At 39.6% G+C, this 14,120-nt stretch overlaps 1 protein-coding gene across 1 annotated transcript in view; it reads right to left on the bottom strand.

Moving 5' to 3' along the window:
* The window catches only part of LOC126455610 (nipped-B protein-like), a 73,503-nt gene extending 60,509 nt beyond the window's left edge, over nt 1–12,994 (bottom strand). Inside the window, exon 1 of the mRNA XM_050091371.1 lies at nt 12,707–12,994. Within this exon, the coding sequence (XP_049947328.1) occupies nt 12,707–12,775 (69 nt within the window). The 5' untranslated portion in view covers nt 12,776–12,994. The remainder of the gene's footprint in view (nt 1–12,706) is intronic.
* Between the last annotated feature and the right edge of the window lie 1,126 nt (nt 12,995–14,120).

Genomic DNA, 14,120 nt, shown 5'->3' with positions numbered 1-14,120 from the left:
TCTTGCTGGCCAGGGTAGTTGACTTACACCTTCTAGAGCACGTTGGGTGGCACGGGATACATGCGGACGTGCATTGTCCTGTTGGAACAGCAAGTTCCCTTGCCGGTCTAGGAATGGTAGAACGATGGGTTCGATGACGGTTTGGATGTACCGTGCACTATTCAGTGTCCCCTCGACGATCACCAGTGGTGTACGGCCAGTGTAGGAGATCGCTCCCCACACCATGATGCCGGGTGTTGGCCCTGTGTGCCTCGGTCGTATGCAGTCCTGATTGTGGCGCTCACCTGCACGGCGCCAAACACGCATACGACCATCATTGGCACCAAGGCAGAAGCGACTCTCATCGCTGAAGACGACGCGTCTCCATTCGTCCCTCCATTCATGCCTGTCGCGACACCACTGGAGGCGGGCTGCACGATGTTGGGGCGTGAGCGGGAGACGGCCTAACGGTGTGCGGGACCGTAGCCCAGCTTCATGGAGACGGTTGCGAATGGTCCTCGCCGATACCCCAGGAGCAACAGTGTCCCTAATTTGCTGGGAAGTGGCGGTGCGGTCCCCTACAGCACTGCGTAGGATCCTACGGTCTTGGCGTGCATCCGTGCGTCGCTGCGGTCCGGTCCCAGGTCGACGGGCACGTGCACCTTCCGCCGACCACTGGCGACAACATCGATGTACTGTGGAGACCTCACGCCCCACGTGTTGAGCAATTTGGCAGTACGTCCACCCGGCCTCCCGCATGCCCACTATACGCCCTCGCTCAAAGTCCGTCAACTGCACATACGGTTCACGTCCACATTGTCGCGGCATGCTACCAGTGTTAAAGACTGCGATGGAGCTCCGTATGCCACGGCAAACTGGCTGACACTGACGGCGGCGGTGCACAAATGCTGCGCAGCTAGTGCCATTCGACGGCCAACACCGCGGTTCCTGGTGTGTCCGCTGTGCCGTGCGTGTGATCATTGCTTGTACAGCCCTCTCGCAGTGTCCGGAGCAAGTAAGGTGGGTCTGACACACTGGTGTCAATGTGTTCTTTTTTCCATTTCCAGGAGTGTATTTTGCCAATATCTGCTCATCTTACCATTCTAAAGATAATTTTTGCTTCTATTACCTTTCTCACATAGGGGACAAAATGGTGAGGTTATGCATACTTGCTTAATATTAAAGCAAACATCATTCTTTACATTAAACATACATAAATGTCAGGAATATTACGGTGATGAACTGTCATTCTACATGTCACAATGTCATGTTATTAAGCTCATCAAGTGATCACACGGCTTTTTAGAAACTATGCTATTCAATGTTCGTGTGCTGTAATATTAAAATCCTCTTACAATAAAATCTAAAATAATTCAATTACTTATATATGTCAAGGTATTATTGGCATGCTGTGCTGGAACCAATTGCACATAATTATGTAGGAGATGCTACATGCTGTCATGTCTTAATGGCTCTGACAAACACATGTGGTTATTGTTTCTCTGTAGGGTGACAATAATTTAGGAACAATGGGAAATTAGATGACAAGCTCGAATTCGTTACGAAGGTGCATCACGTTCCCAGAACGTCTCAGCAAAGTATTGAAGCAATTTTTTTCTTGCAATAAACTTAAAAGTTTTTGTGCATTCGAGGATGGGAAGTCATCATAAAAGTCAAAGGTATCATACTGCCTCACTGCTCTTGGAAACATTAAAAGAAATCAAATTGCTGAATTTCTTGATGTTGAGAAGTCCCATGAAATGGATGAAAACAATTCATTGAGAAAAATATTCTTGCGGATGGAGCACCATTGAAAGTAAAACTCACAACTCCACAAAAAAAAAACCTCTGAATACATAATTTTTAGAAAGGTGATGGTTGGTTAGAAGTTTTAGAAAATGAAATGAGTTGGTTTTTAAAATAAATAAAGCAACCACGGAAAGGAAATATGTGGATCAAAGTATATTTAGTCAGTAGATGGAAAACTTGCCAATTCTTTCAGAAACAATCTTAAAAGCTTTCAAGGGTGTTGCAGGGGAGGTTGTACTGATAAATGACTGTTAAGAAAAAATTTCAGTAAGTCATGCCATTTCCGAGTTATTTAGCACTGGAGTTAGCCAATCAGGTCATTGCGCATGCAAATTCAAGCACTTGAAAATGCTAAAATGCGGTAATTCACAGACATCTGTGTGTCCATGAGTTAACACTTGCTCAAATGCTCATTACCAGTTAAAATGTGGCTATTTCAGAAATGATAAATTTAAATCAGATGTTCAAATGCTACGTTTGTTCGGTCTGAGAAATCAAAGAAGAACAAGTTGGCAACACTGTCTTTGGCAGGCTGGTTGAATTTGTGCATGGGATGACCTGATTGGCTAACTTCAATGCTAAATAACTCAGAAATGTTGTAATGTATCAAATTTATTTTATTAACAATTATTTCTCAGTACAACCTCCCCTGCAACACCTTTACAAGCTTTTCAGACTGTTTTTGACCACACTGTACAATAACAGCAAAGGTGAATTGTTTTTCAGATGCCTTCTGGATAAAACCGTTAGCTTTCAAGCAGAGGAGTGTCATGGAGATAAAGAAAGGTCAGCAAACATAACTGGAACAGATAAGCTGCCCATTCTTGGAAAATGAAAATGACGTAGATGCTTCGAAGGTATGTTTGTTACAAAGTATTTTAATGAACTGGATGTCCCATTTAGTGCAAGACTGGAAATACTGTAGCATGACAGTAAGTTTCTAGCTTAGACCACTCTAATTTGGCATCAAGCCATTACCTGCATTCTTGGACTATACTAATAATAATGTGTACAAAATCTATATTATTGTACCAGTAACTAACCAAAGTGAAGAGTCTCTGCAAACTGGTATGATCCATATCACTTGAAAGATTTTCACAGACACTTTACCGGTCATTTGCAAAATCTGTGCAGTCATAATTTGCAATACTGTAATGAATATAATGACACATGATTCACCAAAATACCCATAACCGATGATCATAGTAGCAAGAGGATTTCATAATGATCTTTTAAAAAATGTCATTCTCTTTTTAATTTTTTGACTGTGGCATAATAGATTTTATAATAATTCTGAGTTTTATCAAAAGTGAAAGACTTATAGGACATCCTGCTATATTACCTCCAATGCAATTTATAGTAACTGGATGGAAGATGCTCATCACTAATCACACATGACAGTATTCACAATGACACTATGCACTACACCTATGGAATTATTGCACTGCCAACTGTTGTGGGTCACATGTTCATGTAAATTAATACAAGCACCAGCCGTAGTAAAAATTAAGCTGGCAGAGAGGAACTTTTGGCACTATTGGTCTTGTACTAAACAGGATACTTTTACTTCTGTCTGCATAATTCTAATTTTCTAATGAACTTAACTTTCACCTGCTGTGTCCCACAACAAATAATCAACATCCATCTGGTTACAGTTAGTTTATTTATATAAAATACACTTGAAAACCAAAAAATGGACCTGTTCCAGATAAGATATATTCTTTAGGAAGATATGGAGCTTACTTGAGTCATTAGTAACACTCACTGCAATATTGGCAAATATTTAATATCTATTAGGCAAGGCTATGTACTATGAGTCCACTGAACATTCCAGAGTTGATCATTTGCCCTCAGTGAGCACTTATTTGCACTCAAAGTCTGTGGAAGTACAGCAGAGAAGTGTGGCAGCATCTGAGGTTTGGCGGTATACTATGCAATTGCTGATTCCGGTGGCAGCTGACAGCTTCACTGTGGAAGGCTTCTCCATGTGAACTGCCTCTGCTCCACATTGTGGTTGGTTGTATTGTCTTACTGTAATTTTCTGCTATGCTGCTAGATGGCATAGCTGGGCAGTAACAATATGGCTTGGGCATTTCCAGCAGTGAACCATGGAAGTCACAATATCAATCCCAGAGCTGGCAGAGAAATAACATTCCTCCTCTTCAAACATGCCCCAAACAACAGGAATAATCCTTGTCACCTGGATGGTAGATGATGTGCTAACACTGTTGGCAACAGATGAGGCAACATCCTGGCATCCAATGACACTGATATTGGATCATGCTCCACAGGCGGTGGTGCTGGAGATTGCAGTAATGATCTGCCCCCTCTATATCTGAGACAGCTTGCCCTGGTGGTGGTGAGATTCAACTGGACACTGGTTTGGCTACGAAACTGTGTGCACAACCTGCCCTGTATCTAGCAGTAAAAGTCGCTTGATAAATCTGAGAACTGACAGTGATGTATCTGGCTGATGTGTTGCTAGATGAGACACAAGTGGGCACCTATGGTGGACATTGCTGTGTCTTCGAGCTCAATACTGATACCAAATGCCTAGGAGATTAGTGCCAGAGCCATGGGCAAGAACTGGGTCCTGTGGTTGGAAAGAATGTTTGCCAGTTGATGACAGTTGTTGTTTCCCTGGTCTGAGTAGGTGAAGCACAGTTCATGGTTGGCTCACATGGAATACCACAGATGAACTCTTCCTTTCAATAGGTGTGCAGTGGTAATGTACAGTTGCCCCCCCCCCCCCCCTCCCTTCTTACCCCAGATGGTTGTGGGCCATTTGTATCTTTTAAGTCCATGAAGATGATGTACTAGATCATTAGAAGAGGGATGAAAAAGTAGAGATGGTTGATAGCAGATATCATTAAGGGCACAGACATTCCACTATGCCTGACACTGGAATTGGAGCCCACTGAGCAAAACAACCTTGGGAAGATAATTTACTGTGAATACAGGAACTGCAACACTGCACTTGTCACTACAGTTACAAATGTTGCTTCAATGACCTGCAAAGTCCGTATGGAGTTGATCCCAGATGCCCCGTAATGATGGCCAGAAATATAACTGCAGATAGGGCACTGGCTGGATAGGTGCACACACCTTGAAATGCGTGACAAATTTGGTGATGCCCTTGTTCATGCCAAGTCATCGCACATAATGAGACTGGCTGATTGATCTAGTATATGACCCAATGTACCTCAGGGAGGAATATTAGAGACATCTGATTAGAGGGCCTGTGGGAAGACCACACAGTAATCAGTCATTATGGAGTAGACAGGCACTCCAAGGTGCACACAAAGCTGTTGGCATACAACTTACAACCTCCATGCAGTTCTAGTCCAGTTCTTCCAGTAGTTGCAGAGAGGGAGAGTACAGTAAATGTCCACAAACATAAATACCTGACCCACTGACTACAAAGGTAACACAAAGGCTTGATTGGAAAAGGAAATATGTAAGGGGTACTGGGGGCAGTGATTGTAGAATGAAAAACAAAGGAAGAGAAATCATTAATTAACAACTGCTCTGTGCACGTGTCAATTTACAAACATTCAGCACGTGAAAATCATTTCTTTTGACCTGTCAATACCATTGGTACGTTGCAACCATTGGATTGGGGCATCACACTCCCTTTTAAATGATACTGTTGAAAAGGAGTCATCAGACACAGTCTGACTGGCCTGGACAAGGACAGTGACCCTTAGATAGACATCCTCCTTGCCATTTTATTCACTAGAAGATTGATCGCAATAGGTGACATTTCTATCAAGAACTGCTTCAAGAAAGCTGCCTGTTGGATTGGCATGGTCAACCAAGATTGTGAGACGTAACAGGAGGGTGACACCAGAATACGGCCTATGCTAAATTTGTGATCCCTTGATGCCTCAGGACATGTCCTACCAACCGATCCCTTCTTCTAGTCAAGTTGTGCCACAAACTTCTCTTCTCCCCAATCCTATTCAATACCTCCTCATTAGTTATGTGATCTACCCACCTAATCTTCAACATTCTTCTGTAGCACCACATTTCAAAAGCTTCTATTCTCTTCTTGTCCAAACTATTTATTGTCCATGTTTCACTTCCATACATGGCTACACTCCATACAAATTCTTTCAGAAATGACTTCCTGACACTTAAATCTATACTTGATATTAACAAATTTCTCTTCTTCAGAAACGCTTTTCTTGCCATTGCCAGTCTACATTTTATATCCTCTCTGCTTCGACCATCATAAGTTATTTTGCTCCCCAAATAGCAAAACTCCTTTACTACTTTAAGTGACTCATTTCCTAATCTAATTCCCTCAGCATCACCCGACTTAATTCAACTACATTCCATTATCCTCATTTTACTTTTGTTAGAGTAACGGTTCTGACCAGTCAAAAATACAACAATTTAACCGAAAACTGAAAGAACGAAAAATTCCCGAAATTCTTAAAAATTCCCAGATTATTCCCGGTTTTCTCCCGGATCTCCCAGTTGTCCCGGGTCATATACACCCTGGAAGTGGATGTGAAGAGATACATTTCCAAATATTTTTGAGATAGAGTGTCAGCATCAGTTCTGGGCCACGTATCATTTAATTTAATTTAAAAAAAGAAAGTGGTCTAACACATTTGGTAGAGTCAATTTGGATTTCATTATAAGAGCAGTTCTATCTGCTTACCCCTTATTGATGTGCAATTGTTGGTAGTGGACATCAAAATTGTAAGTAATTTTAATTTGATCATATCTTGAGTAGAATGTATTAAGTTTCAGGTGCATCCCTGATAAGGTGTGGGTTCTTGTTAAGTTTCTGTGAATGATTATAAAAACTGGGGAGATAATGGGAGGTGAAAGTGAACACTGAGTAGTAAGTAATCCTTTGCAGCCATTACTGATGTAATTAGCTGGATTTTGGTGAAGAATTTGAGAAAAGTAATTCATGATTAGCTGTTTTGGATGAAAAAAGGCCACTGATGAAGTACAGGAAGAGAAAATCAACAATAAAGAGAGCTTAAACTTACTGAGGAGAAGTGAGAGACACCAGAACAAGCTGAAGCTGTCGCAAAAATTGCAGCAAAAGTATCAGTAGTAGTGGAAAGGGTCAGAGGAGGGTGGGATGGGCTGAGATAGAAGGTTTTAGGAAGAACTCGAAAGTCAAAATACGGACAAAAGAAAAAGGAGGACAAGAATACAGACCACAGACCTGACAAAATATGGATCAGTCTATTTTCTGGGCACTGTTCAAGTGCCATTTTAGGTGAAATCATTTCACTTATGTGACATATATTTCAACACCAATTTTTAAAAAGTGTAATAAAAAAGGGAAAGTGATTTAATGTATCATGGCTGATTTACAAGAAACAGGGTTAGCAATGTAAGAGAGAGTAATGTCTTAATGATATAAGATTTACAAGTGGAACTAGTATGCAACTGGCTCAAGTTATTTTTTAAATATGTGAAAGTGATGGTTGTGTAATTGTGACCTCCTTGATGGTGTTAGCATTTCATAAAGAGAGAGAATCATGGATTAGGAATGCCCAAATGATATTCACTTTGGAAGCCACATTGACAGAGTGCCATGTGGAACAGGGAACAGGCATAGAACTGAAAATAGTGATTATTTTCTTTCGAAGAATATATTAACACATGAGCGATTAATTATTTTGTATGGATGAATGAAGCCCCAGTTTAAATGGAACATCATGATTTATACCTCCAATTTGAAGACATATGAACTGAAATGGAATGAGCAAATAGGATCAGTCAAAGTAAAGTGAGGGGGAGGGGGGGGGGGGGGGGGGCGAGCAGACTTTGGTTCATTGGTAGGACACTAGGAAAATGCAATCAGTCTACAAAGGAAATTGCTTACAAACTACTTGTGTAATCTGCTCAACAATGTGGGAATCATGCCAAATACACTACCTGACAAAGAAAGTGCAGCACTCAGAAGGGGAGGAGGAAATGAAATGAAACCTCACAGGTTGAAGTGATATGTGATATTACTTCAGTGATTACAAAATCGGGCTAAATTTGCACAGAACTTTGCAGTATGGGCCCATTTATCAATATGACGCCGTACCCCTCTGGTCTGAATGCCTGCACTGATTCAGCTGGGAAGGGTGTCATAAAGCTGTAGTATCTTCTCCTGAGGTGACTATTGCACAGTTTTTGTAATTGGTCCTTCATATCCTGAACACTGGGATGGATTTGGCATCTGAGCTGGTCCCAAACATGTTCTATGGGGAACAGATCTGGGGATCCAATTTGTCACGGGAGTACGCAAAATAATGCAACACTTCATCAAGACACATACCATGTATGAACGAGCATTGGCCTGCTGAAAAATTGTGCGGCATACTGTCACATGAGAGATAAGACATGAGAATTTAGGATGTCAGTGATGTGCTGTTGTGCCGTCAGAGTTCCGTCAGTCACTACTAGCCATAACCTGAAGCCATACCTGTAGAGCCAGCGGAGGTGTTGAATAGTTGAACATATACAAAAGTGCAGCATGAATAGTCACAGGTTTAATGTGATTTGAGACTTTCTCGGCGTATTCCATTCGTGAAATCTTCTCGGGTGATCAGCCGAGTAAAGGCGTCGTCTTCTCGCAACGTTTCGAAGGGTTTCGTACCCATCATCTTCAAGCGAAGATGATGGGTACGAAACCCTTCGAAACGTTGCGAGAAGACGACGCCTTTACTCGGCTGATCACCCGAGAAGATTTCACGAGTCACAGGTTTGTTTGTTCCACAAGATCACATTAAAAAAATGTTGAAACACCTGAACTGGCAGATGCTTGAAAACAGATTACTAACTATCCCCCTATAATCTGCTTAAACAGTTTCACAAATCAGTAGTATGTGAGGAATCTAGGAATATACTGCAGCCTCCTATGCATCACAACTATAGTGACCATAAAGATTAGACTAAATACAGTGTGTACAGAGTCATTTAAGCAGTAACATTTCTGTGTTCCATACATGAATGGAATAGGATGAAACCCTATATGTGTTACAGTATTACGTACCATCTGCCATGGACTTCACTTATGAATGAAAGTCATTTCAAGCCCTATAGGTAAATCAGTACTTGTCTTTATAAGCAATCTTTACTACAAGTCAAAACAGATTTTACATGATTGGAAAATATTATTTGAGCAGTGCTCAAAATGACCATATTTACTGATATTGCATTCCAATCTTATCCAGCTTAGTGATAACACAATAGTTAGTGCAGTGCATTAGACCAATTTCAAACATCTTCTACCTGGTTATCAACTGACATGATTATGGCTGTAATTCACTCTTCATCAGGAAAGTATTTGGTATAGCTTTTCACGTGTTTCCCCTCCAGTTTCTTGAGTTAGGTGTTATTTGCTCTATTTGCACTTGATGACATTTTCTATCTTAACCATTCATCGAGACACAAGCTAGTTTTCAGTTATGGAAAATTCAGGTATGCATTTGCTATGGCTAAAGAAGCTTATTAAATGTGTATTTATGATCGACTAGATGAAGAAATGGGCACATAGCAAATATGGAAATATCTCAAAGGACATATGGTAACAGAGATATTATAGGGCAACAGCTAAGGTACTGTGATTCCTTCCTAAACAAACTAGTTAAGAATGTATACCGCTGTAAATTTCAAGCTGTTTATCTCTTTCATGTAGTGTCTTAAGATGACAGCAATACTGTAAATTATTTCAAACAGACGAAAATCCAGGATGGAATGTGACAATATTATGGAAAGGAAAGTTGGTACTCACCATATAGCAGAGACGCTGAGTTGCACGCAGGCACAACAAAAAGACTGTCACAAATAAGCTTTTGGCCACAAAGGCCTTTGTTGAAAACAGATGACAGAGACACACAAATGCAACTCACACACACATGAATGCAGTCTCTGGCAACTGAAGCCACACTGAAATTATTTAAGATGTAAAAATTATTAACTTGTACCCAAAAGGACCAGACCCTTTAGAAGAGGGATTTCCATAGAATTAGCCATAACAAATTGAGAGTGAACAATCGTATAAGTATTTAAGAAAGTGTTTCACCATCACAGACAAGCTGGAAAATTTGTAACGGACTGACACCAATGTTGTTCAGTATTGTGTCAGATGAAATGATCAGACTTTGGACAGGCAACAATGAAATGCAGATACCAAAGGTGTAAATGGGAACCAAGAAAGACAACATGGCTCACGTGGGCTGTAAATGGTAAATGAATGATATAGTGATAAGTGAGACAGAACAAAATGCAAAGAAACTACTTGACCACATAGCCAAGGAAGTACTTGACCATGTAAACAGAAGAGAAGCAACAAGGACTGTCTAGCCCAAGAAAAAAAAAAAAAAAAAACATAAAACAGGAAACTAGAAAACACCTGCAGAAGCCAAGCAAAGTTAGACAAATTTAATAAGTGGGAGAATAAAAGTGAGAAGCTGAAGGAGATAAGAATGGCTGTCTCTCCTAAGAGTCTCCTGGTACAGTTCCTCTTGTTTCGACAGATCTTTTCAATTTTGTCTTTACAGTGTATTGTTGAGTCAGCCCAAATAAATACTTGTAATTTCCTGTGAAGCCTGGATGTTGCATGAATTACGTGACTAGAAATATTTATTTGGATTGTTGGCATCGACAGATCGAAAAAAGGAAATTGCAAATAAGCCATGGTTCTGTATTTCGCTGCCAGATATAAAGAAAGTTGTAGTTCAAAAGCTAATACCATCACTGTGATAATGTGTTCTAGTGCGAGATGCATCAATAGGCTGTAACAAATTGTCCCTTTCACCATATTTTGTTCATTACTAATTAACAGAATCGAAAATTATCCATCACAACTTGAAAGGCTGGTTATGTCCACAGCTATACCACTAGACCTTACTACTCATCATTAAAGCTGTCAGTGACTCACAAAAATGTTCAACATGCAGCCACAAAAATAATTCATCATCTCCCCAGTAACAAAAAAGTGTGTAACATGTGGCAAAGTAAATTTCAAATTTAATCTGTAGCAGAGAAGTTAAAGATGTGTATTTTTGTTGTTCAAATTAAATCTATTTACCTCATAACATAAGTACTGTCAAAGAAAAACATGTTGATTCTTATCAGCTCAAACCATTGTGCTATTTACACACCTGCAAATGGCCAGCATGTAGTCATATACAAAACAAGGCTAGTACATGTTGCCTATAAACTGATTTGTTCTTCATCATTTTGATAGAAACAGTGTAAATGATTAATGTAAGGCAGAATTAACTTATTATCATCACAGAATTTATAACAAAAATAATATATCAAACGACAGAAATCAACATCACAAGGCCACAGTGAGGAATATGATGTTATTTGCGAGTGATGTGATAACACTATGGAAAAACATGGTGCAGAAGAACCAAGGAGCAATGAGTATAGCAATACAGACCTACATAAGGTAGGATCCATGAAATCTAAAATAAATACTCTATAGGGCACAGTCAAAGGAAAACAAGGTGATGAAAAAAGTACGTAAATTGATTATTATTCCAAAAGTAATTGCCTTAACTGTTAAGACATTTATCCCACTGTGAGAATGGCCAGTCATTGCCTTCATGGAAAAATGTTTGTGGTTGCCCACAGACCCATGTTTCTACCCAGGCATGCACCTCTTTGTCTAAAGCAAACCAATGGCCAAAAATGTCTTTCTTCAGGTCTCCAAAGGTATGGAAATCGAATGGAGAGAGAGATCAGAACTGTATGGAGTGTGTAAGGGTTTCCCAGCGAAACTTCTGCAGCGTAACTGAAACAACCTTGGCAACATGTGGGCTCCCTCCATACAGTCCCAATCTCTCCCCAAGCGATTTCCTTATTTTTGGTGCCCTGAAGGGAAACATTCATGGTTGCGCGATTTGCTTTGGGTTAAGAGGTGCACATCTGGGTACAATCATGAAGGCACTGATCATCTTGTTGTACAAGTGGGATGAATGTATTAACAATTATGGCAATTATTTTTTTAAATAATCTGTTTACTTAATTTTCTCTCTGTGTTTTGTTTTAATTTGACTGTCCTTTATATCAAAACAGTTGAATGGAAAGTCAAACTATAAAAACAATGGCAGATTCAAAAGTGCCTATTATAACTAATAAACAAATTTTATCAGCAAGTATGTAAGCAGTTTTCGTAAAATATGGATCTCTAATTGGAAATTATGTGAATATCTCCAGTGATCTGCACTTTTACATTGTCTGATCAAAAGTTTCCAGAAACCTGTTACTGGACACTGATATGTGGTGTTTCCAAACTTCACCTTTATGAAGGCTTAAACTCTGCTGGGACACTATCAATGAGGTGCCTAAATGTGGAGGAATGGCAGCCCATTCTTCCATTCACTGATGAAGGCAGAGACACATTCCCAAACCTGATAGATGATGCTGAGCATGTTTTAATTTATGGTTAGAAACAATGGACATCATGCTACTGCATAATATTCACAAGATATAACAATAGAGCTGCACTAGGATGTAAGCTGAAGTGACTGAAGATCACATTGGGTTTTATAATTTTCAATAAAACCTGACACCCGAGACCTTCTACTGCCTAATTAACTGAAACTTCTTGTTCAAGCTCAGGTAATGAGATCTTATCCTATCAGCCACATTCTGACATAATGGTTGTCACTTAATTCATATTAAATTATGTCTAAATACATTAATATAATAGAGGGAAACATTCCACATGGGAAAAATATATCTAAAAACAAAGATGATGTAACTTACCAAACGAAAGCGTTGGTATGTCGGTAGACACAACCGTTGGTTGCGAAAGCTTGAATTTTGTATTGTGTTTGTTTGTGTGTCTATCGACATACCAACATTTTCGTTTGGTAAGTTACATCATCTTTGTTTCTACAATACATTAATAATTTTTACTGCTGTCTTGCTATACCTTTACATCAAACTCTTGCAGCAACCGTCGTAGGAATGCATTCCTACTCTGACGATTACTAAACACCATTCTGTAGAGACAGTCATGCAGAGCTATGCCACTTCGTGCTCCTCTTGGGACTGATGAGTTCTGAAGTATAGTCTGCAGCCGTTGAGCATCCTCCAGTCCCTTCTGGAATTTGCAAGATAATGCACGTGACTGTGATCTATGCAAATTTTGAAGCTGAATCTGTGCACAATAGTTGAGACTTGCATCACAGTCTGTTGTCGCAGAGATAAGGTAGGGCACCACCTGCATAAATAAATATTATGGTCTAAGCACAGTATTCGCTAATAAATAATCTGAGTGCAGCAAATACTTATAAGCTTGGTGAATTATTTTTGAGACCAGATGTCACATGAACTTTCTTGCATATGGAAGCCATTACGGTGTCTCTGGCATTATGTGAACAAATAACAAATACAACTACAATTTAGAGAATGAGTACTGCCTTCTCAGTATTCACACCACAAACAATAACACTGAAAAATGTTAAACTTTTGGGTTTATGATAATATTATGAAAAGGATAGTTGCTACCCACCAAATAGTGGAGATGCTGAGTCTCAGATAGGCACAACAAAAAGAGCATCAAACAAAGCTTTTGGACAAACAGGCCTCCATCTGTGTGTGTGTGTGTGTTCTGATGAAGGCCATTTTGTCCGAAAGCTATTTTTTTGACAGTCTTTTTGTTGTGCCTATCTGCGACTCGGCATCTCCACTATATGGTGAGTAGCAACTAACTTTTTCATAATATTGTCATTATTCCATCTTCGATTTTCCATTTTTTGATTTAACCTTTGTTTGCTTCATAATACAGAAAAGAAAGCTGTCTGCAAACAGATGTCTGAAACTTACTGGTAGAGTAATACCGTATGCTACCCAAGCATTACTCATGACCTGCCTTCACCACTTTAATTCCACTAGTAGTTCTCCCCTACCTTCCAAAGTTCAGATATTTGTATGAGCATTAAAGTGAAATACATTACAATGACCATGCTAACAGATTAGACGATACAAACTGAAGCGACCCATTCTAGTGAAACATCCACAAAATAAGGCAAGTAGTTGCAGCTACAGACATTTACTGATGGACACAGTTTCAACACTTCTCAAGTTTCTGTTAGTCTGAATAGAACAGACGTCTCCAAAAACAAAATAAATGAAAGTTCTTCACCACTGACATTAATTTAAAGTTCCAAGTTCACAAAATACATACTACAGTTGCACACTACTTCAAATAGTCAACCAATTTAGGTAATCAAATAAAGCCATATTCAGAACTTTAACTTCATTGGAAAAAAAAGCTTTCCTTGGTTTGGTATCAGTAAACAAATCTTGCAGGTCTACTTTTAGCAAGTGACATGACAGATGGA

This window comes from Schistocerca serialis, chromosome 2, assembly GCF_023864345.2.
Source record: "Schistocerca serialis cubense isolate TAMUIC-IGC-003099 chromosome 2, iqSchSeri2.2, whole genome shotgun sequence".
In the NCBI taxonomy this organism is placed as follows: Eukaryota; Metazoa; Arthropoda; class Insecta; order Orthoptera; family Acrididae; genus Schistocerca; species Schistocerca serialis.
Note: the sequence above shows the minus strand (reverse complement) of the source record. Positions and strands in the feature narration are given on the sequence as shown.